The 24,447-nt window shown below is 41.9% G+C and overlaps 2 protein-coding genes and 1 non-coding gene across 10 annotated transcripts in view; 2 read left to right on the top strand and 1 right to left on the bottom strand.

Moving 5' to 3' along the window:
- The first annotated feature begins 872 nt into the window (after positions 1-872).
- Positions 873-9,212, top strand: LOC6038996 (5-oxoprolinase). The gene is made up of 3 exons (XM_001848627.2): positions 873-1,542; positions 5,140-8,517; positions 8,578-9,212. The coding sequence occupies exons 1-3, from the start codon at positions 1,177-1,179 to the stop codon at positions 8,728-8,730; spliced, it is 3,897 nt and encodes a 1,298-aa protein (XP_001848679.2). The 5' UTR covers positions 873-1,176; the 3' UTR covers positions 8,731-9,212.
- Positions 9,213-11,022: 1,810 nt separating this feature from the next.
- LOC6038998 (myotubularin-related protein 3) overlaps positions 11,023-24,447 on the bottom strand; it is a 42,107-nt gene continuing 28,682 nt past the window's right edge. For all 8 annotated transcript variants that reach the window (XM_038258803.1, XM_038258802.1, XM_038258804.1 and 5 more), the window contains 12 exons: positions 23,412-23,535; positions 23,145-23,334; positions 22,265-23,065; positions 21,827-22,208; positions 21,368-21,768; positions 20,731-21,305; positions 16,022-16,437; positions 15,550-15,956; positions 15,299-15,485; positions 15,126-15,233; positions 11,863-12,186; positions 11,023-11,786 (listed from right to left, as the gene is read on the bottom strand). In XM_038258803.1, coding sequence (XP_038114731.1) covers positions 11,553-11,786; positions 11,863-12,186; positions 15,126-15,233; positions 15,299-15,485; positions 15,550-15,956; positions 16,022-16,437; positions 20,731-21,305; positions 21,368-21,768; positions 21,827-22,208; positions 22,265-23,065; positions 23,145-23,334; positions 23,412-23,532 — 4,146 coding nt within the window. In that variant the 5' untranslated portion in view covers positions 23,533-23,535 and the 3' untranslated portion in view covers positions 11,023-11,552. The remainder of the gene's footprint in view (positions 11,787-11,862; positions 12,187-15,125; positions 15,234-15,298; positions 15,486-15,549; positions 15,957-16,021; positions 16,438-20,730; positions 21,306-21,367; positions 21,769-21,826; positions 22,209-22,264; positions 23,066-23,144; positions 23,335-23,411; positions 23,536-24,447) is intronic.
- On the top strand, positions 14,250-14,322 carry Trnam-cau. The gene has a single exon. It is a non-coding gene; the product is annotated as a tRNA-Met (tRNA).

Here is a 24,447-nt window from a genome sequence, read left to right as displayed (position 1 = left end):
CTTCCAACCCTGAAATTTTCTAAAATTTTAAGAGTTCTTCTTTCCAATGCTTTTTAGAGATCAAAAATCGGTTATAAAATTGATTTTTGGCGATTTTTTAGATCGAAGCCCACCTAAAGGCGGGGTTAGGTTGTAGAGGGTTAAGTAATTTGTTTGTGTTTACGAAGTTTTAATTATTTTTTGAAAATCTAATGATTGCAACGCAATTTAACGGATGTATACACTCAAACCCCGATGGTTTGACACCAACTGTTGTCAAACGAACGGGGTCACTTTTTAGTTTGACACCCCTTTTACACGGAGTTCACACACATTACCAAACGTTTGGTTTGATAATGTGCGTGAGCGCCGTATAAAAAGTGACAGTTCGTCACTTTTTAGTTTGATTTTGACCAACCAACGGGGTACAAACTAAAAAAGTGTCAAACGAAAAAGTGACCAACCACCGGGGGTTGAGTGTAATGCATTTACCAACTTTTTTCTTCATTGAAATGTTGAAATTCAGGCTTGTTATTTCAATTATATATTTTTTCATAAAGTGAGTTGATTGACAATGCGTCTTCATTGAAATGTTCTGATAAAGGTAATTTTGTGTAGGCGCATGATGGATCAAACATTTCCATTGAATTTTGGAAAAGCAATTTACTTTACTTTGTTAGAAATAAATGAAATAATTGCATACACTATGATGGAGCAACCATGATGAACTACCATGCGTTTCCTTTGTATTCTTAGTTTAACGAACAGTTATTTTTACTGCCACAAATAGTTTACGAATCACCCTAAAACCACATCAGTATTTGTGTCAACACCGCTGACGGTTATCAGCTGTTTTTCTTTTCGTTTTCTCTCTACTACCAGCATTTATTTACCAACTCTCATCCATCTTCTACGCCTTCAGGCTAGACGACGCGTTCGTCCAAACACAGTGCCAAATCCCGGTCGCTTCTCGTGCCGTTCGGTTGGTTCTCCGCTCTCCAGCTTCAGCTTCTGCTGCTTGTTTTGGTTTTATCACTCTTGTGAAAGTTACAGAAAAAAGGTGTCATTCCGCGACGACAAGGCAATCAAAAGTGAGGCAAAAAACAGTGTTATCTCATCTCTCGCGTCGGGAGTGGCTTATCATTGTGGCGACAGCAGCCGGCCCCGTGCTGGAATTAGTCCCGTAAGCCTACAACGATGGCCAAGAGTGGCAAGTACTGCTTCGCAATTGACCGCGGCGGAACCTTCACGGACGTCCTCTGCATCACACCGTCTGGGGGAATTCGAACGCTCAAGCTGCTGTCGGAAGATCCGGCCAACTATCCGGATGCGCCGACGGAGGGAATTCGCCGGATTCTGCAGCAGGAGGAGGGTCCGGAGCGGGCAAGGACGGGCGACGGGCTGGTCAATACGGAGCTCATCGGGTGGGTCCGGATGGGCACGACGGTGGCGACGAATGCGCTGCTGGAGCGGGCCGGCGATCCGGTTGCGCTGGTGGTAAACCGGGGCTTCCGGGACCTGCTGCAAATCGGGAACCAAGCCCGGCCGAGCATCTTTCAGCTGGTGAGTGAGGGGGCGACACACGATTGATTGATGTTACACAATGTATGGGTAGCGGTACTAGAATGTCTCTTTCTATTTTAAAGATGATTGTATTGAAATTGCGTTGCAGTGAAATTGAAATCCAAGTTGGAAAATCAAATTCTAAAAGTAAGATTGTTTCCTCGAACAGCTATGAAAATTGATGATCCACTGTGCTGCTCCATTAAATGGACCTTCATGAGAACATTGCAATGGAGACGCATTGCTAATCAACTCACTTTATATTGTTTAGAGGGGACGCGTGGTGGTTTACTTTGCTACAATTTATTTTAAGCAATTATTCTTTCATTTTTAGGGGATTTAATAATTCCTTACTTTAAATTGTTACGTTTTTCAGGGAAATAAGCAAAATATTTTTAAGTTTACTGATATATTTTTAAATCATAGTTTGTGCGGAACAATTTTGTCAATTTTGTATTAGTTTTGATGCGTTTTTGTAATTTTTTTCATAATGAAGTGTGTATTTCAGACCATTTTTTTCATATTGTAAATCGATATGGCTCATTTGCCATTTTGAAGTTTTATAAACATGATACCGAGATATGATTTTTTGAAAATAAAAATTGGGTTTTCGACGCGCCGCGCGTAAAAACGGGACAATTACGAAATCGGCAAAATAACTACTTTTTAAGATAACTTTAAAATTTGAGCGCTAACATTTACTTTTATGGGTATCAAAAGTTGCGTCTTTCAATTGCGAAAATTTTTGTATGTAGATACAGTCCAGACTCGAGTATCCGAGGCCTCGATTATCCGAAGTTTTGATTATCCGAAGTTCGATTATCCGAAGTTTGTATGGGACTTCGGATAATCAAATCACGAACAAAAAATGTTTTTTCTAATTTTTATTTTCTTACTTTTAACATCAAATTCGAGTTCTGCGCTCCATTTCGGTCAAATTTGAATGGTTGATTGTCTATAAAATTAAAAACATAAAATTTTTGCCCGCCATCTTGCGATCAAAAATTCTAACTTACTTTAGAGTAGTATGGGGGTCATACTTAAGCTCAACAATCAAAAATAAGACAGCGAAAAAAAAAATGTTTTTCGTGATTCGATTATCCGAAGTGAAATTTTGCCAAGGCATTCGGATAATCGTGTCTGGACTGTGTGTAAAATTGCCCCGGTAACCCGGTAACAATATTTTCAGACATTGGTTCTTTTGTCCCAAGACGTCAACAAATTCATGGGTTCAAAAAAAAATAGAAATTCAATAATACAAATATTCAAAATCTAAAAAATAAAAATAAAAAACTTAAAAAAATCTAAAGTTAAAAAAACAAAACCGCAAAAAAAAAAATTTAAATATGCAATTAAATTTTTCTTAAATTCAACATTAAAAAAAACAAAAATTCAACAATATAGGGGAAATATACCTTTTCTCAGCCTATTTTCTATTATCGGCCTATCAAAATCTAAAAAATAAAAATAAAAAACTTAAAAAATTCTAAAATTAAAATAATAAAACCGCAAAAAAATAAAATTTAAATATGCAATTAAAATTTTCTTAAATTCAACATTAAAAAAAATCAAAAATTCAAAAATATAGGGAAAATATACCCTTTCTTAGCCTATTCCTATTATCGGCCTATCACCACTTTGATCATGAATTACAGCTTTATTTAAAAAAAATTAAAGAATATATCAAAAATTCAAAATTAAATAAATATGACAATTGGAAAATTCTAAAATAAAAAATCAGGAAATTTAAAATTTGTTAAATTCTGCTGTCCATACAAAAATGGTATTTAAATATTCAAACAGCTGTAACTTTTGAGTGAATTTTCTGATCAATTTGGTGTCTTCAGGAAAGTTGTAGGTATTGTTAAGGACTTTTGAGAAAAAATAGGTACACGGAAAAAAAAATGCAGATTTTTTTATTAATTTTTTTTTTACTAAAACTTATATTCCCAAAATACTTTTTTTTGATTTTCGAGATTTTTTGATATGTTTTAGGGGACAAAAATCCGCAAGTTTTGAGCCATAGAGCCATGGTCAAAAAATCTGCCGCCGAGTTATAAATTTTTGAAAAAAATAGTGATTTTTTGGAAAAATATCGAAGTTTCATGCAAAAACAAGTTTGACATTATTTTTGAATGCAAAATTGAATTTGCAATCGAAAAGAACTTTACAGATTTTTTGATAAAGGGCTCCGTTTTCAAGATATAGCCACCGAAAGTTTGATTTTAGCAAAATATTTGCAGGTTTTCAATTTTTAAAAATAGTGACCATATTTTTCAAAAAATCATAATTCGGCAACAGATTTTTTGACCATGTTTCTCTATGGCTCAAAAGTTGCGGATTTTTGTCCCCTAAAACATATCAAAAAATCTCGAAAATCAAAAAAAAAAAACGTATTTTGGGAAATTGAGTTTTAGTGAAAAAAAGTTGATTAAAAATCTGCAATTTTTTTTCCGTGTGCCTATTTTTTCTCAAAAGTCCTCAACAATACCTACAACTTTGCCGAAGGCATCAAATTGATCAGAAAATTCACTCAAAAATTACAGCTGTTTGAATATTTACATACCGTTTTTGTATGTTTATTTGGTCATAGGGAAGGCCCCCACAAAGTTTGAGCCAAATCAAAAAATACAAATAAAATCCATTTCTGGTTTTGGTAGAGAATTGCTCATTGACATTCTGATTCTGGAAATTTTAATATTTGATTATTTTTCCTAGATCCGCAAAAAATAAAAAATAAAAATATTTTATTTTTTTTTCGATGTTTAATTTTTAGCGCAATAATTGTGAAACTGTCAAATTTTAATAATTTTCGACTTTTTAATTTCTAATTTATATATTTTTTTAAATCTTAAAATGTCTAAATCTCCAAATTGTATTGAATTCGTAAGATTCAATCTATAACATTTTTAATTCTTGATTTTTTTTCCTTTTAATTCTGCAATCTTGACATTCTAAATTTTGAAAAATTTTGAACCAAGGTTTCCTATGTACCTAAGACGTTTTGAAAAAGTAAGCGAGAAATATTTTTTATATATTGAATTATGAACGCCATAAATTTTTTTAGTGTTGAATTTTTAATTTTGGAATTTTCTAATTTCTAATTTCTGTTTTCTTTTTATCTTTTTACTCCACCCCTCACTCTTGAGCCCTATGAACTTTATACTCGAAATAGAAAAATTGTTAGATTTAATGTTAATTGTTCCCGTACAATTCGATTGCAAATTTTGCTTCTATATATCGTTTTATAAAAATTATGAATTAATACAAAATGAACTTATGATGCAAAATGACCGTTTCACCAGAAATAAAAAAAATATGGTTAAAGTCCACAGTTATATATTCTACATTCACCACGCATCTCCATTAGGTGTCTTTCAGTTCAACATTTCAGTGGAGACGCATGGCCAATCAACTCACTCTAATGGTTTTAATGGAGACGCAAAGTAGTTTACTGTTGGTCATCAATTACTCAGTCGTTCTTGTTGACCCATCGTCCTATTTAGGCCAACGAGTTCCATTAACCCAAACCTCCAATCTCAGACAAGCTGTGCCAGTAATAATTTAACTGCACCATCGAATTTCCACTCTCTGCAGAACATCCAAAAGCCATCCAATCTGTACAAGGAGGTGATTGAAATCGACTGCCGTCTCGTCCCAGCTCAGCGCACCGTTTGTCAGCTGGAACAGAACTGGCCGGAACTGCGGGGCGCCTCCAACGCCCAATACCTGGAGATGGCTCCAATCGACGAGGAAGAGCTGCGGGCGAAGCTGGTGGAAGTTCTGGAGCGTGGGATAACCTCGCTGGCGGTCGTCCTCGCCCACAGCTACGCCTGCCCGGATCATGAACTTCGGGTGGGGGCTATTGCGGAGGGGGTGGGCTTCCGGCACGTGACCCTGTCGCACAAGGCGATGCCGATGTGTAGGTTGGTGGCGCGGGGGTTCACCGCTTGTGCGGAGGCTTACTTGACGCCGCACGTTGAGCGGTATTTGGCGAGTTTTCGGGCGGGGTTTAAGGATGAGTTGCGGGGGGTTGACGTGCTGTTTATGCAGAGTGATGGAGGGCTGACGCGGATGGAGAACTTTCGGGGGGCTCGAGCGATTCTGAGTGGGCCGGCGGGGGGTGTGGTTGGGTATGCGGTAACGGGGTCGCGCGATTCTGGCGGGGTGGCGCTGATTGGGTTTGATATGGGTGGGACTTCGACGGATGTGTCGAGGTATGCGGGGGTGTACGACCATGTGATTGAATCGACGACGGCGGGGGTTACCATTCAGGCACCCCAGCTGGACATTAATACGGTTGCTGCTGGGGGTGGTTCCCGGTTGTTCTTCCGGTCGGGGTTGTTTGTGGTGGGTCCGGAATCTGCCGGGGCACATCCCGGGCCAACGTGCTACAAGAAAGGTGGTCCGCTGACGGTGACGGATGCCAATCTGATTCTGGGGCGATTGCTTCCGGAATACTTCCCGAAGATCTTCGGCCCGCGCGAAAACGAACCGCTCGATTACATGGCCACGAAGGAGGCGTTCCTCGTGCTGCGGCAGGAAATCAACGACCATCTGATCAAGTCGGGCGAACGCGAGCAGCCACTTTCGCTGCAGGAAGTCGCGATGGGGTTCATTCGGGTGGCTAATGAGGCCATGTGCCGACCGATTCGTGCGTTGACGCAGGCTCGCGGTCTCAACACTTCCAACCATCTGTTGGCTTGCTTTGGCGGCGCTGGGGGACAACATGCTTGCCGGATCGCGAAGGAGCTTGGCATTGGTAAGGTGCTGATTCACAAATATGCGGGGATTCTTTCGGCGTACGGAATGGCGCTGGCGGATGTGGTGTACGAGACGCAGGAACCGGCTGGAATTGCGTTGAGTGAGGACAATCGTGGCGTGATCAAGAACAAGCTAGATGAATTGTCGCAAGTCTGCCAGGAACATCTAATGGGTCAAGGTTTCGGCGAGGACTCGATCGTCCTCGAGCCGTACCTTCACCTGCGATACGAGGGAACCGACTGCGCGCTCATGTGCTCCCCCGACAAGGTAATCGACAATCAGGACAATTACATCTACACGTACGGTGACTTCCAGAAGACGTTTTTCGAGCGGTACCGAAGCGAGTTTGGGTTTGTGCTGGAAAATAGAAGTGTCATCGTGGATGATATTCGCGTTCGAGGTTCTGGCAAGACGTCGCTTTACGAGGAGACCTCCATTCCGGAAGCGAGCGGCCCAATTTATCCGGAAAAGACAACAACCACGTACTTTGAGGGAGGATCGCTAGTCACGCCGGTGTTTGACTGCGCCAAACTTTGCCACGGGCACACGATCCAAGGTCCGGCCATTTTGATCGACAAGTTGTCCACGATCGTGATTGAACCGGACTGCGCGGCGCTCGTCACCGAGAAGGGAGATTTGATCATCGAGGTAGGTTTCGCGGGCGGGGACAAGCGTATCGATGAGCGTTTGGACGCGGTGCAGCTGAGCATCTTCAACCATCGGTTCATGAGCATCGCCGAGCAGATGGGACGCGTGCTCCAGCGGACCGCCATCTCAACCAACATCAAGGAAAGGTTGGACTTTTCGTGCGCTTTGTTCGGCCCGGACGGCGGGCTGGTCAGCAACGCTCCCCACATTCCAGTTCATTTGGGAGCAATGCAGGAAACGGTGCAATTTCAAATTAAAGAACGCGGAGATACGTTGAAGCCGGGTGATGTTCTGCTGTCCAACCATCCGCAAGCCGGAGGATCGCATCTCCCAGATTTAACCGTCATTACGCCCGTTTTCTACCCGGAAAACCCCCGACCAATCTTCTTCGTTGCGTCCCGAGGTCACCACGCGGACATCGGCGGAATTACACCCGGATCAATGCCACCGCACTCCAAGTCACTGTCCCAGGAAGGGGCGGCTTTCAAATCCTTCCTCCTGGTCGACGGTGGGACGTTCGACGAAGCGGGAATCATCCAACAGCTGACAACACCAACGGGCGCCCCAGGCGCAACCGGAACGCGCAACCTGTCGGACAACCTGTCCGATTTGAAGGCCCAAATAGCGGCCAACCAAAAGGGCATTCAGCTGGTCACGGAGCTGATTGAGGGCTATGGGTTGAGCGTGGTACAGGCGTACATGGGCTACATGCAGACAAATGCCGAACTTGCCGTGCGGGACATGCTGAAGCAGATCGCAAAGGAGAGCAAGCTACGCACCGGTGGTACAATCCTCGAGGCCGAAGAGCAGATGGACGACGGCTCCCCGATTCGGCTAAAAGTCTCAATCGACGAACACGAAGGTTCTGCCATCTGTGACTTCAGCGGCTCCGGCCCAGAAGTGTACGGCAACTGCAACGCCCCACGAGCCATCACACTATCCGCCATGATCTACTGCCTCCGCTGCATGGTCGGCCACGACGTCCCCCTCAACCAGGGCTGTCTCGCCCCGATCCAGGTCGTCATCCCGAAGAACTCAATCCTGGACCCCTCAGACGGCGCAGCCGTCGTAGGCGGAAACGTCCTCACCTCCCAGCGCATCGTTGATACCGTGTTCCGAGCGTTCCGAACGTGTGCGGCCTCGCAAGGCTGCATGAACAACATCACGATCGGAGACGAGAGCTGGGGCTACTACGAGACGGTCGCCGGGGGAAGCGGAGCTGGTCCGGGCTGGCACGGAACCGGCGGTGTTCACACCCACATGACCAACACACGCATCACGGATCCGGAAATCCTCGAGCTGCGCTACCCCATCATTTTGAAGAAGTTCTCTTTGCGAGACGACCAATCTGGAGGGGTTGGACTGTACAGAGGTGGCGAGGGCGTGCACCGCGAGCTGCTGTTCCGCAAACCGATGACGCTGTCCGTGCTGACGGAGCGTCGTGCGTTACAACCGTACGGAATGGCGGGTGGATGTCCTGCCAAGCGGGGATTGAACTTGCTTCTGAAGCCCGATCGAGCCATCAACTTGGGAAGCAAGACGGCGGTTGACGTGGAAGCTGGCGTGAGTATTTCAAGCAACCTTTTCAAACACAACAACTTCAAAACCCCCCTTAATTTTCAGGACATTTTCTCGATGAAGACCCCAGGTGGCGGCGGGTACGGCACACCGTCAGGCAACGCGTTCCCCGGAATCGAGAACCTGGACAGCGAAGATACGCGATTTATCGAACGTGGGAGCGTCTACGAGTACCGGATGAACCAGGAGTCCGTTTGATGGCATGATGTCGGTTTTAACTTTAACTTTTACATCGTGTTGATCGTTATTCTAATCATAATCGTTGTCGTAATGTTCAAGTAGGAAGCTCAGAGAAGGGTTTCAGGCGTTTGTTATTTAGGTGTCGAGATTTATTTCCTCTTTCCTCCCTCAGATAATCGTTCATATCGCAACTTTACTCAGGATAGCGACGATAAGCGTGCGATGGTTCGTAATAGAAAACAGTTTCCACACACAATTCTAAAGCAACCGTAGCAATCAGGTAGAAAAAAAACAAGTAACAATTGTTGAACCTTTTAAACAGTCCTAGCGTGTTCAACCGTTGAACCCATTTGCCAAAATGAAATCGAAAGTGTTCCAAATTTTACAAGACGATTTGAGAAGCCGCTCATATTTGGCCTTAGGAAGTGATATCGTAGAGTTTTAGGGTAAAATCTATTACGCACAATAAAGTTTTTCGTAGGTAGGTAGATCAACAAAAATGCTTTTTATTTAAAAGTTTAAGAGAATGCCAAGATCCTGCGGATCTGCCCTGGGAGATAACGCAGAGCAAACCAAGTCGCGCACAAAACTATGAACAAATCTTGAGACGCAAGTCGCACTCAACGCCTAGCCACACCACGTGCTCACGTTACTACTTTACCGACGATTACAATTTTATCTCAAGAGTTCATCTTGCATGCAATCGATGAAGGAAAAAGCTAAACAGCTTGCAAGCAAGTCAATTCATTTGGCATTCAAATTACTAAATGAATTTGTGGGGACTTCATTCAAAATATTGAAAGCGACGCAAAATTTATATCTTTGAACGATAAATCATGAGACAATGATGGAAGTCTTGACGTTAAAGAAGAATCGAAAAATATTTTATTTTTTCATTTTACATGTATTAAAATTTTTCCATCAATTCCTTATGTCCAAATGAGACAAACAAGTCTCCATACAAATTTGAGGGCTTTCCATTCCAAAGTGATATGGAAATAATAGAAAATTTGCAATATTGTAAGTTGGGATTACTGCCGCTCGAAGCAAGTCCGTCCCATGATTGATTGTAAATCATGTAAATAAGCTATCTGAAAGAAATAGTAATTGAATAGAGCACTTTATTACAGAAAATAGCAGAAAATCCACTTTTTCACAAACCCATGCACGTAGCCAAAATGGTTTCATTGTATTTCAAGTTATACGATTTTGAAAATAGTGATTTTTGAATAGTGTCGAAAACATATATAATAGTGTCGACTTCGGATAATCGAATCACATTTTTTTTTCTTGCATCAAATTATAATTCTGCAATCCCATTTTAGTCAAATTTAAATGGTTTATTGCCAGTAATAAAAAAAATGCAAAAATTACCTAAACTTTGAGAAATATTTGCAAGAGTGGACTGTATTTGAAAAAAAGTCCTTGGATCTGTTGCAGAGATACAATTAAATTTGCAATCGAAAAGCACTTCAACTAAATTGTGTGCCGTTTTTAAGTTTTTTCAATAAAATGTGTTTCATAAATTAAAAAAAAATCGCATAAATAGCAATACAAAAAGTGGATCACCATATTTTCTTTATTGTAAAATTTTCGCAGCCTTTTGATAATATTTTTATGTTTGTTTTTTTTTGGATGATGTAGGATGGACATAAGAAGACTTTGAAGTTTTGGTGGGTTGGGGTAACCATGGGCGGGAGAGGGTTAAATTAATTATTTCTTTGACATTCTGACGTTGAAATAATCAGTAAAAAGTGTAATGTTTTAAGTAAAAAGTGTAAATTTGTACAAATATTATGCCCAAAAAGTTCGAATAAAATGGAGCAAAAAAACATAAAGTTGCTTCCCTTGATGTGCAATATATTGCATACAATGTTGTATGAAAGTATATGTGTGCTTCATTTTTTCAAGGTAACCGCATGAACTCATAATCTTTAGCACGAAGCGTTTAAACCAGGGGTGCCCACATGTTTTGAATAGCGGGCCAAATTTAAAGCTTGCATGATTGGAAATAATTACATCAGTTGATTTTTTTTTTTTAATTTCCTGTATTTGAATTTTATTCAGATCAACAAAAAAAAAAGGCAGCAGCGTTGGGTTAATGTGTCATTAAATAATCATGTTGTTCATTTAAAATGGGTCCGCGGGCCACAAAAAATCTGCGAGCCAAACTCTGATCATCACTCTCATGTTCCGAATCAAAAAATGTTCAGTTTGTGAGATTTATCTTTTGAATGAGGAACTATGTTTTTATTGGTAACAATTATGAATAATTTCGAATTGTTTTAGAGCAAACCAAACAAGATCATATCCCACTTAGAGTTTAGCATTCACTCAATCGATTTATATATTACTAATTTTATGTATACAATTGTTTTATAACTCTCTAATATGTTTTGATCTATTGTGTATGCTTTAATGTGACACTTTTACTTGCCTGTTATTTTTTAGCTTTGCTGTTTTGTTATATCAATAGTTTTACCACTTGCAACATTATTTATAATATCTCTTTTTATTCTTTTTTCTCCAAAAAGCTAGTACAATTAACTCTCATATGCTTTGCTCATGTTTATATAAGTATTGTGAATGGTACATTGCATCTGTTGTAACGTAATATGTTCTGACGTGAAGCGTTAATGCTCATAAATGAACCACTAAAACATAACAAAAATTAAAATTGAAGTGTGAAGTAATGGTTTAAATACAAATGAAAAAGTCTGACTGTTAAAATAACAATTAAAATGAGCCATTATGCAAAGAATATAAATAATAAAATAGAAGGAGTAAAACAATAGTAGGATTTGTACACCACTTGGGGTTAGTGGTGGACGTTTCGACGTTTAGTTGGTAGCGGTAGTGGTTTTGCAAGCTCCCCGCTCAGTACTATTGTTGACACTAACGCTGCAGGACGTGGTAAGGGTTTGCTGATGCTGCGGTTGTTGTGGCTGCTGCTGCTGCTTTGTAGCTCCTAGGACACTTCCGTTCATGCTATTGCTATTGGTTGTGTGGTGGTTGTGAATGCTATTATTTACACTTACGCTACCGTTCATCAGTGTCGGTTGTTGGTGGCTATTCTAGAATTAGTACACCGATGTTAGCATAAACACGTAATCGTTTATTTTACCAAAACTCATGCAACGGGTCACCTACAGCCATTCTGCCGCTGACGCCCTGGTAACAGGGACTGCATAGCCGCACCGGCTGGAACAACTTTTCGTCGGGCAGCGGGGCCCAGTACTCGGAACAGTCAGCGCAGAAAATTTGGCCGCACGAGCGACAGTGGTGCTTCCGGCGGCCCAGCCAAAACTCAATCTGGCAGGTCGTGCACCGTGATACCGCGTGGTCCGGTACCCACAGCACGCTGCTCGTGATTTGCTGCGAAGAGTTCGCCCCCGAGGATGGGCCGCTGCGATCGTCAACGGCTTCCCAGCTGCAGTTCGATGCGTTCTCGATAATCGAATCGACCATGGAGGTCTGCAAGTACAGAGCAATCACAAAACGGAGAGCGAGAGTTAGTCACCAACATACACACACTCAAGGGTTATGGCAGATCGGTTGGGTTGTTTAATGATTTGACATGCAATCACAGTTATCATTTAGAATACCAAGCTGGCATTTAAAATATCGCTTTTTTACAAGTTTAAAACTAAATTATAAGGTTTTTGTTATTAGAATACGGAAAAGTTCTTAAACAACATAAAACAGACAGGGTAGATTGGAATACCCAGACCACTTTGTTTCAAGTCTTTGGTTGACTATTTGTTAGCAAATATCATTTTAATAAACATACAAATTTTCAGTCTGTGACTGGTTATCAAAGCATGGACCACATACTGATCTTGAAAGTTATGCTAAAGAAGTAATTATAAAAGGATAAATCTCGAGTAAATGTTCAAAACAATATATCTGGAGATTTTTTGTGAAAGGTCCAACTAACCAAATTTCCAGTTTTTGCTTTTTAAGTGGTTACATACATGTAAATCGGCAAAAATGTCATAGGTCGGTTTGAGCACATAATTAAACTTTTTTTTTTCAAAATCTGTTTTCAGGGCATTAAAATATACATTTTCATCTATTAACAAAACAAATTTGAAGACATTTGGTTGTATCATTGCCGAGATATAGCTATTTGAAGTTGGCAGTTTCAGAAAACGGGTGCCACGATATCTCAACATTGCTTCGACCAAATCGGCTCAAAATTTTGGCGAAGACTCGTTAAACCGGTCCCGTGTGCATGACGAAGGCAGATTTTCAAAAAGTTTATTCAAAAAAAAAAAAGATAAAAATATTTTTCAGTTTTTCATATAAAAAATTGCCAGTTTTTGATTTTTGTATTTTTTGAAAATTCAAAATTTCAAAATCGGGCTTCGTGATGCACACCGGACATGTCTTGGGAGTCTTCACCCAAAATTTCAGCCAATTTGGTCTATCCCATCTCGAGATATCGTGGCACCCGTAAATCAACTTGGTGTTCAGAGAAAAACGCTCAGAAAGTTAAACAGTTGGCTATACGCATGGCCAAATTCTGAGCTTAAATCGTCTCTAACTCAGTTAAATCATGAAATATCTTCATGAAATTTTCAGGAGTGATTGAAAATCATCTTTTAAGTGGATTTAATAAATTTTCTGTAATATGAAATTTTTTTATTTTCTACATGTATGTAACCCCTTAAGTGTTTTTAAAACCGCTTTGAGTCAGGGGTATTAAAAAACACCCAAAAAGCAACAACTGAAAATTTGGTTTATTGGACCTTTTCCAAAAAAAAATCCAGATATGTGCAATGGGTTTTCTATGCAAATAGGACCTTAAAAATAATAATAAAGAAATAATAAATATCTATAGTATTCATTGCTTCCATTTCAGCTGCTAATTTAAAGTGATTAAACAATTAACAGTTTAAAACATTGAAAGTTGCCGTTGAAAATAGGGTTGATAAAATTTCAACAAATGTTTTAAATATTTTCATCCGGCAAGGCAACACATCTTTTTGGTGGAAAAATCTTGGATAAGACTTGGACTTAGGTGGTCACTGTGATTCTTGCAAATTTCAGATTAAAAGGTATGCAAATTGATTTAATCATGTCAAATGAACAATAAGTAAGGTTGCTTGTGTATGTTTTATCTAGAAATTCACAATTAAATGCCTGTTTAACGTTGCTAAGCCAATGAGGCGATTGTAAATATTTTTTGAAGTTTAAGTACTCTGAGCACCACCAGGAAGAAGAGCAACTTTTTTTTTGAAAACACAAAAACTCGTTTTCTTCATTTATATTGGTTCAGTTGTTTGAAAATGCTTCGAAATGTGTTTAAAACTACTTATTCTTTTTCCTAAGACCGATTTTCTGAAGTTTGAAATAAAAATTCTAAAAATCTCTGCATTTTCAGATTTCTTTGATTGGCTCTTTCAAAACTCACAAACACCCACTTTTGCCACCCCTGCAATGAATTCATCCAACCATACACGTTCACCAGTGTTCACTACTGAACTCAACGTTTCGCAACACGGGTTTGTTGTCTTTCCCCCACCACCAACACAGCCTCGATAGCGCAGTCGGTAGCGCGTAAGTCTCATAATCTTAAGGTCGTGAGTTCGATCCTCACTCGGGGCAGATCCTTTTTGATTACACTACACATACTTTTTCGTTTTTTGTTAGTCACAAGCTTGCTCGAAACGGGGGTTTTGGCATCCAGAAACGTAAGTTTTTTTTTTCGATTTGATTCCGGATAAATTTCGCTTGGAAGCAGCAACTCAGCAATACAAGAACACCGACGAAACAACAACAACAACGACTAACCAATGACGCCTCGGAATCGTCACATCCCAAGTTGTGGCGCAAGCCTCGCTTTGCCCGGGCTTTCTCAAGTAGCTTACGGATGGTGGCACAGATGCGGTTGGTGCGGACCAACCGGCCGCGGAACCGTCTGTCCTGTTCGACATCGTCATCTTCGTCGCCACCGTCTTCTTCCGCGTCAAACAACGAGTTATTGTCGGGGGAAACAATAGCGGTAGTAGGGGTAGTCGCAACAACATGATCTTCACCGTCACAACCGAGAGTAGTAACGCACACCTAGGTGATAACGATAACACAACTACCAATTACAAACAGCGGTGGACAGAAGTTGAGAAAGGAAAGATATAAGATAGTGTGTGAAAGGATAGTTATGAGAGAGAGATAGAGAGGAGAAAAAAACCAAACCACAAGCCATTTTTTTTTGTTTCGAGTTGTTGTTAGCTGCTGCAGCTGCTGTGCGCAAAATATAAACTTTGAAGGAACTTTGCTCCATTTTTATTAACGGCAATTTGTTAGTTTAAGATATATGTATAGATAGATAGAGAGATAACTAAGGTTGAACTGAACACCGGCTAGAGGTTGTCGAGACAGTTAGTAGAGGAGGAGGAGTGCGCACATACCGGGTCATCGTTACCGAACTGCTGGTTGTGGTTGCAGTTGTGACAGGTCTTCTTCAGTAGCGCTAGCCTGGTCGCGTACAGTTCACGCTGGAGAGCTTCCTCGCGGAGCTAAAAGAAAGGGGAAGAGGGGTCAGTCTTCGCTCGATCGTGGCAGAAGTCTCGGTTCTACAAACCCGGTGCTCGTAGACGATCTGCTGCAGCCGCAGGTTCTGCTCCGACAGGGCGTGGGCCAGCCCGTCCGGGCAGGACAGTGCGGCCACCGGGGGCCGTTCCGACGTGAAGGGCACGCTCGGCGGGGTCAGTGGCAGTGAACGGGCACCCGGTGTCGAGAAGCGGGAGTTGGTGGCACTTGGGGATATACTGGAAAGTGGGGAGAGAAATCGAGTTTACATTCGATACATCGTAGTTTGTGGTCGTTCCGTACCTTCCGTTGGTAGGCTTGTTGGGGCTCATATCGTTTTTCGAGTTGGATGAGTTGCGTCTCCGCCGTTGGTTCTGCGGTTGATAGTGTGTTGATACTGTCGGCTGTTGCTGCTGCTGCGGCTGCTGGTTGTGATGATGGTGATGTAAAAACTGCTGTGGCTGAGACGCCTGCGAGTACTGCGCAAGATTCGCCAGGGACGCGGGTTCTACCGCCGACGATTTCCCATTTATTTCCAACTGTTGAAACTGCGGCTGAATGACGATGCTTTCCTCCATCGGGTTCGAGTTTTTCGCAACTGCCACGTTTTCAACGACTGCGGTGGAGTTCGATCTTCGACTGTCGACTTGCTCTTTTGGTGTAGCATTTTGATTAGTTTCGTTTCCGGTTATACCTTGATTGTAATTGTTCTACAAACAAAACAAAACCCCAATTAGCAACCACGTAAATCCACCCACCAAAACCCCAAACTCACCCTATCATAATCCTTACTATCACTAAATAGATCACATCCGTTGCTATCACTAGTCCGAGCAGTCGTCGCAAACACGCTGCTCTCAGCCTCATCTCTACGTACGGTCAAGTCTTTCGGGTCATGTCTTCCGTTGCTAGCTAGATCTAAACTAATACTATCCTCCGGACCCTCGTCCTGCTCCAGCTCCCCATCCGGGCTCGCCGCGCTGTTGGGCATGGTGGCCACGGCCACCGAGCTGGGCGTGTGCAGCGGACCGCTTCCGTCGTCATCGCCGCTGCTCTCGCTGAGCTGGATGATGCGATGGTGCGACGGCGACGCGTACTGGTCCAGCGGGACCAGCGTGTCGGTGCTGGTTTCGACCGATCCGTGCCACAGGTTCCCGCTCGCGGTGTGCGAAGGGGGCGAAGGGGATTTTCCTAGTCGTGGGGACAAAAAAGGAAACAGATTAGCAAACGCTCTCTCTCACGCAAAAACGGAGCACGCGGCACTTGGTTTTGAAACAGGTTATCAACTTGGACGCGCAGCAAACCTTGCAAAAACAGTACTGACCAGCGCAATTAAATTGATAAAAACAGGGAATAAAGTGTATATAAATAAACCTATTCCGTTTTATGTACAATTGTACAGCCTATGTTCACGGGTTCTTACGCGATTTAAATAATCAAAATCCTAAAAATGCAAGAATTTACTCGTTTTTCAACGTAATAACTGGTTTCTACTGGTTTGAACTCATTGACGTAAATCAGTCTTGATTGGTTTTGCACATCTGTTATCAAAACTCGTCAATTCAGGGATTGAAATCAAACCATATTAATAGATTTTCTTTGCCTTTATAAACTAAATAATAAAAAGGTTTCACCCTCTAACGCCCACTAGAACCACTATTTTTGTTAACTTCAAATTGAAATGTCTAGACAACATGGCAATTTTTGTTGTCTATTTGCACCCTCTTCGACCAAGGTCGCCCAGGACCGAATAACTTCAAACTAACATAATATTAAACATGGTCTAACATAGGAATACAGGAAATACGTCACAGTTGGAGGGTACGAATTCTACATTAAAAGAGTTCTCTATCGTTTTTTTTTGTTTTCCAACCTCATTAAACCTGCACTGGGATGGAATAAACTTTGAAAAATATTTGCGACAGCCCAACTCCACTAAAAAAAATAAAAATATTGTTTTACTTTATTTTTAAAATTAGCTTTTTTATTTATTTTTTTCAAAAAACCTTAAAATTCCAATGAAATTTTTAGTGCAATCAGCTTGAAACAATTTCAAGTGCATTCTGCTGCATATAAATTGATGTTCAGCATGTTAAAATTAATTTAAAATTATTTGATTTTTAGTGAATTTTTGATGTCCAGTAGGGAGTAAGTAAGGATAACACCTAAAAATTTAAATTTCCTCAATGAGTAGTAAACTCTGTTTCGCAAATCGACTTTTCTTTGTATTTTTTTTTTTTAACATTTGGATGAGACTTTTCCACGCATTTCGTATGTCAAAAGAAGTCATTTTGCATCATTAGTATTTCCAGATATTTCCTTACAAGGTTCTATACAATTTTGGGGGCGGTCATACAAAATGGGTAAATGTAAAGGTTAGGTTTCGGAAAAATAGGTACAAGTAAAGAAATCTGAGTTTTTTAATTAGGCTTTATCACTAAATTCTAAATTTTTTGATATGTTTTACTGCCGTTCTACGCATAATTGTCCCATGTTCAAAAAAGTGCAACCGAGAAAATCGCGATTGAAATTTTTCGACCGATTTCTGTGTTTCTACGCATAATTGTCCCGTGGGTTCCTATTCGCCCTATGTGTCCCTAATCACCCCAGTTAGCAGTTTATCAACCTTATTTGTGATCCTCTTGCTATACAACAGGTAAACAAGGCTAATGCTTAGTAAAACTAATGATTCCGTGTAAGAAAATACTTGGTGGGACAATTATGCGTAGAAGTTCAACGATGGGACAAACAGACTTGATGTTGTTTTTGATGAGTTTCCGAACAAAGTACCAGATTTTATGTGTTTTTCTTAAAGTACACATCAGACTAAAATTAAAAATGGCACAAAGTCAAAATTGTCAAAAACTGACATGGGACAATTATGCGTAGAACGGCAGTTTAGGGGACAAAAATAGTAGTTTATGCAACAAGTTGCAAAAAGAGGATCACGAGTCGTACATTTATCCAACGAGGTTCACCGAGTTTGATAAATACGAAGAGTGCTGAAAAAATCAAGTTTTGCAACGAGTTCCATACAACATTTTTTGCAATTCCAAAAAACACACTGAGTGAAATTTTAAGTCAAATTTTCATGTATTTTGTCAATAAATCGTTTAAATCAAAAAATGTTGAAAAGTGTTACTTTTCGGAACAAGTGCTGAAAAGTTCAACTTTTCAGCACCGATAACCGAAGTAGAACTTTTCAGCATTTATTTTTAAAAGTGTTGCTATTCGATTCTGTTATTTTTGGTACAGAAAAGTAGGCTATTCCGTCGTTCAAGAATGACAGGAAAAGTAAGTAGTTTCACGACGGAATTGCAAAAATACATTTTTCAAGCCATATTGCATGTTCCGGAGATATGAATTTAAAAAAAAAGTTTTCAGAAAAAAACTTATTTTTTTAATCATATTTAAAAGCCGAATTGTTTTCGCAAACGAAAATTCAACGATCTCAAGTTTTAGTCACTTTTGGGAATATATTTTCGATTTCTTTTGGTTTATTTTTTGCATTTAAAAAAATACTTGTTGACAAAAAAGCCCCTAGAAAAAACTATGTTTGAAAGCTGAGAAAAAGTGCTACAACTTGAAAATTGGACATTTCGTTTCTGAGTTACAGTCACACAAAAAAATACGAATCAATGAAAATTTCAGACTAATTAGCTGTAATTTAGAAAAAAAAACTTCAAATCATTTGTTGTCAAAATTGTAAGAATTTTTCTAAGCTTTTAAAAAACATTTCTTTCAGGAATGGCTTTCTTTCATAAAATATAAAAAAACGAAAAATGTTTAAATTTCCGAAAATTATAGCTTAAAATTTAGTTTTGTTCTTTTCGATAACAAATTTGATACAACTTTTTTTTTACCACATTTTCGCCATTTAAAAAAAATCTTTGTTTTATCAAAGAATTTCGAAAATTTAAAAATACAGTACATGTTCGGTAATTTGGCTGAGAACGTAGCCCAGTCACCGAATGCTGCTCGCTAACTGGGCTGAACAAAAATTTTTTTATTTATTGTACATGCTTTTTGCATCCATTAACCCTTCTGTTATTTCGGTTTGTTTTGATTTTTTGACGTTTGTCTGTTTTTTTTTATTGGACTACGGCCCAGTGATCGGGAGCACAGTTAAACAACGTCCAGTTACCGAACAATTACTGTATACACTAAAAAAAATCATGGTAATAGTACACCTTTATGTCAAAAATGTGTAATTTTACCTCTGAAAATGTGTAGTTTTACCACTTTTCTGGTGTTATGTCACATTTCTATTTTATATAGTTTTGCCTTTTTCGCTAAAAAAAAAAAACTTCCAATTTAAAACTGAAGTATTTCTGGAACCACAAGCCGTACAAAAACGAGAACATATAAGAAAAATGGAAATAATAAACTGGTTCTTGTGTAATTTTTTTTTCAGAAATGCGATGGTGAGGTTAAAAATTTAATTAAAATAGGTGTCCAATGTAAGAGGAATGATACACATTTAAATTTACTTTCAAAATTTAATTGGAAGAAACAGTTGAATTCATTTTAAATTAATTTAAAAAAAAAACATTTTTTTAAAGACGAAATTATTAGAGTTTAAAATCCGAAGGCTTTTTCTATGCAAGTTGAATCTGATTTTTGGTACTTAACTGCACAATGGAGCTTTTGGTTATAGGGAAGACCACAACAAAGTTTCAGTCAACTTAAAAAAAAAATCTTAAAAGGGAAGAGGACTAAAATTTTCAAACAATGTCCACGTGGTTAAGGGATAGCCTTTCTACAGGGAGGGTGCTAATAACTAAGTTTACATTTTACTAGCAGAGTACTCAAACAAAAAAGTAGAATTTTTTATGTTATTTATTCTTTCTTTGTTGTTATGTCATACATGGAACTAGTCTCATGACTTATCATCCGTTCGGACTTCTATGGATTGTTGTTTTCTTTCAATTTATTGATGATACCGTATTACTACAAACGAAGTATTTATTTATAACACAATTTCATTCAATTAACACAAACAGAGATTTAGGATGCGCCAAACGCTTCACGAAAATGACACAATTAAAATTTTAATACACGTAGATACCATTTTCAAGAAATCGATTAGCCTTAAATTCATGTATCCCTGCAATTCCCAGCAGTACGCGAGATGTCGCAAATTTTTGTGTTTTAAAATAATTGAACAAATTGCACACACCACACTTTGCTTCGCAGAAAATGTACGTCTTACGACCGTGTGTGTCTTATCAACCCAAACTCGCGCAAAAAAAAAAGGAATCGCAAACCCAGGTCAACTGGGTCATCGCGCGATGCCTTGATACGCGCTGCTACATCGTACTGTGTTTTCTGTGCGGTCATATCGCCCGCGCGGAAGAACCCCGCGCTCGGACCCAAACCAGTTGATAGCCCTGTTTCATTGCCGCCGCCGACTACTGCTGCTGCTGCCTCAGATGTGCCGTCTGAGAAAGTGCTTGATGTATTTGAAAATGCTGTCTAAATTACCACTCAAGTCTACACTCTCCATCATCAGGTCGGCCGAGCCGAAGCCCGTGTCCGCGACCGGGATCGGTTTGGCGATACGCGGCGGCCCCGCCGCGGCACCGATGCGCCCGTCCACCACATCCTCCAGGTAGCTCTCGATTTTGACAATTCGTGAAGTGTTTTCGTCGATTTCGTTCACCAGCTGGTGGTGCCTCGGGGGAGGCGTCGGCGATGGTGAGGGCGGGGCAGCGGAAGGAACGGCCGCCGCAGCCGTCGGCTGCTCAGGAACAATTGGTTGAAAGTTGTAACTATTACTATTTCCGTTAATAAAAAGACTAGACGAAACGCTATCGGGGGTTGCGGCGGCTGCGGCCGCTGCAGCGGCGATCCGTTTCGTGTTTTTGATATTGTTCTCCAACTCCTCGTCGGACTGGTTGAGCTCCTGAGTGAGGCTTTGCAGCTTTTGGGTGGTGTGCTGGATCATCGCGAGCGAGCTGGTGTGGTGGTCGACCAGGTCGGGCGATACCTCGCGGTCCGAGGACATGTTCGAGTCGATCGAGTTTTCCTGCGAGAGATTTAGCGTTCCGGCTAGGATGCTAATAGAAAGGATGGACGTTGTTAGTTTCTGCCTGTTGGTAGAGTGAAAGCGTGAACCCACCTAGAATCAACCGTCATGTTCGGATCGCTCGACCTCCGCGTCAGACCCCCCGCGTTCACCCCGGTCATAAGGTCGCCGTAAGAGCGGGTTTTAGTCATGGACCCGCCAAGTTCCTGCCCGGACACTCCGTCGCCGTTGGCCGGATAGTCGGCCGCGCTTTGGTTTCCACCCCAGCTGCCGAGGTAGACCTCGGTCCACAGTCTCAAATCTCTAACGCTGTGCGCAGGCCACAGAACGCGCTCGCGGTTCGGTACGTACAGGTGATTCTTGTACATTGGCCCGGACAGGAAGGGCCACACGGAGAACGTCCGGTCAGGTACACTGTTCTCGAGTCGCTCCTTCACCGTGTTGCACAGGAACGTGCCGAACAGACACGAGTGTGAATGTTGTGCCAGCTTGATCTGTTGGGAGAGATTGTTGATAAATTTGCAATTACGATCTACATCACCTCAAACCTACCAGGTAACCCATGTCAAACTCAAAGCTGCAGGGAAACTGCCGATGAATTTGGTGTACGCAGTCCAGCCACTGCAGGAATACCGGACACCGTTCGTTGGTTTCGTCGGAGCCCGGCCCGTGCCCGCAGCGGTCGGAGAATTTGTGCCCAAAGCTGAGCCATTCCCGCTCCACGAGTACCCGGAAGCCCTCGATGGTTCGATAGTACGGATCAAGACAGAGCTGCGCGGTGGCCACGATCTGCGGCGTGCGGTCCCAGCCGTCGGAGCAGTGCACCAGCACGGGCCGCCCGTTACGTTCGATGGCGTGACATACGACCATCGAGGCGGCCAACAGGCCGGACATGTGCTGCAGCCACATGGTTCGTTCCAGCAGACTCAACCAACTGGAAAGGTGTGAAATTAGGAGACCACAATCACATAGACTTGAGATGAAACTTACTTTGGGATGTCGGGCTGCGACGAGCAGAGCTGTCGCAGCGCGTGGAAACTCTTCCGGATCACGTGGATGTTCCCCAGACTCATAAACTGAATCTCCGCGCTCGGATAATACTCGGGGCATTCGCAGCCTCCGCCGCGAGCCCGATTGGTCACGGCCGAAGTGTACGATCGTGCGTCGACAATAAGGATCTTCTTGGGTTCATCCATTTCCACCTCCTCGTGGCTGCCCTCCGGACTGGGAGGACTGCTTTCGCTGGACGCCGTTGAGTTGAGTCGTGTCCTGCTCTCCTGTGTTCCGCGATCGAAGGCGCACGCGTCCGAGAACGCCTTCAACAGTTGTTCGTCCTTTGAGTTTCTCCAGCCAAGCCATCCGACCTCCGGCTGACTGCAGCGAGCTATCACCGCTCCGGTCCGCTCGTGTCTCCAAACCACCGCAGGTATTCTCCGAGAACTTCGAAAACTAGCGACATTTTGGAGTGTGTCGTCCGGTATACATGCCGGAACCAGCAGCAACCTTGGATACGACGGACATAGCTTGAACTCGGCGTTGGCATGACTGATGCGCCAAGCACCTTGCAGATCAAATTGCAACCGCTCGACCTCCTTGCGGAAGTCGTCGTCGTAGTTGCCTACCCGCTGTAACCGACCGTACCATTCGTTGTCCTGGTTCAGCGTCGGTGACTCCGAGGCCCACGCGTGAAACGGAAAAGCAAACAGGGCCTCGAGCGTCTCGGGGATGCCAATCGACAAAGTTATCCGTCGCTGCCATTCGGCGCACTGCTCCGATGTGGAAAATGAGCATCTAAATCGAGAGAGAGAAAGCAGAAACAAAACGTTGATGACCTATCCCTGTCCGAACGCCTCCTTGCGGTAGAACTCACTTTACGGTGCTAGCGTCCTTGCAATTGACGATCAGGTGAAACAGGTCGCGGACCTGTGTGGACTCAATCAGCCCCAGCGGGACGGACGTTTCCGCGCCGGTAGAGTTTTTCTGCAGGAACAATCGGTAGTTTGACAGCGCCAGGACTCCATCGTCCGTTTGGCCCAGATATTTGACGGATTCGCCGGCCACTATTTGTTGTTTTTGTGTGTGTAAAATTTCCATATAAAGCAACAATCAAAACAACCAACACAAGACTTGTACTTACATTCGGAGAATCGCACCGACAACTTCTCCTCCTCCTTCTCGAGCACAGGCTTGGGAAACAGCTCAGCTGCCTTCACCATGCACATCGACGACTGCGGTGATCCATCGCCTGATCCTTCCATGTTCTGCGAAATAGAAGCAAAAAAAAAACGCACGATTAGATCAATGAACTGCCCATTCGATTACAATGGAAAGTTCAAGCCCCAAGTGAGATGATAGTGGGTCGAAAACACGTCAATCACCCTACCTCAAGGATCGAGCTCTCAACACACCTAACCACGCAATCCCAGTTGCGTCAATCGACGCACAAACACAGAGCTGTTTAGATGCAGATGAGTCTGTCCAAGTAGGAAGATTTGATTGGTAAACAACCCGGCGCAGCCGGTGTCCAGATGTGGAGCGCGCGACTTCAAAGGCTGGAAATTTCCACCGGCGCCCCGGCTAATAGTTTTGATAAGAGACTAGACGTTTGTAGTATCAGTTGTTTTCCTGTGACCTGTTGGGCGTTTCAGGAAGTTGAGTCCCGCGTGACCTTTATTGTCTCAAAGTAGATTGTAATCCAGAAACCAGATTCTAATCAATTGTTTTTTTTTTAAACGGCAAAACACTGTTTTATTTCTGTAATGAGATGTCAGTTGATAAGGAGTGTGGTATTCATTCGCCAACTATTAGTACTGTTGACAGACGGACTAGATGCGTACGTGACTGTCGAGATCACGTTTGGGACAAACAGTTTGGAAGCCCCTACACTATCAGGTTTGTCACGTAGTCTCAAAACTAGATTACGCATGTGCAGAGTTTACTGATGGCATATAAAATCCATTCTCAATTTTATATATTTTTACACAACACTAAAAACCAGCTGCCTGATACAAAATTATCTTTGTGATTAAAATAATTTAATTTACGGATATTAAAAAAAATCATTTCTGTGACAGAGATAGAGGTGGGCAAAACCGCTCTTTTTAGGAGCCGCTTATTTTCGCTCGCTCGCTAAATATTCGCTTGAAAACCATACATCTTGGAGGTTTTGTTGT

This window comes from Culex quinquefasciatus, chromosome 3 (genome assembly GCF_015732765.1).
Source record: "Culex quinquefasciatus strain JHB chromosome 3, VPISU_Cqui_1.0_pri_paternal, whole genome shotgun sequence".
In the NCBI taxonomy this organism is placed as follows: Eukaryota; Metazoa; Arthropoda; class Insecta; order Diptera; family Culicidae; genus Culex; species Culex quinquefasciatus.
The sequence above is the reverse complement of the archived record's forward strand: the minus strand, read 5'-3'. Positions and strand labels throughout refer to the sequence as shown.

Excerpts from the sequence above, each read along its gene's own strand:
- LOC6038996 (XM_001848627.2), top strand. The coding sequence starts at position 1,177 with ATGGCCAAGAGTGGCAAGTACTGCTTCGCAATTGACCGCGGCGGAACC. Across the intron at positions 1,543-5,139 it reads GGCCGAGCATCTTTCAGCTG|AACATCCAAAAGCCATCCAA; the intron begins GTGAGTGAGGGG and ends CACTCTCTGCAG. Across the intron at positions 8,518-8,577 it reads CGGTTGACGTGGAAGCTGGC|GACATTTTCTCGATGAAGAC; the intron begins GTGAGTATTTCA and ends CTTAATTTTCAG.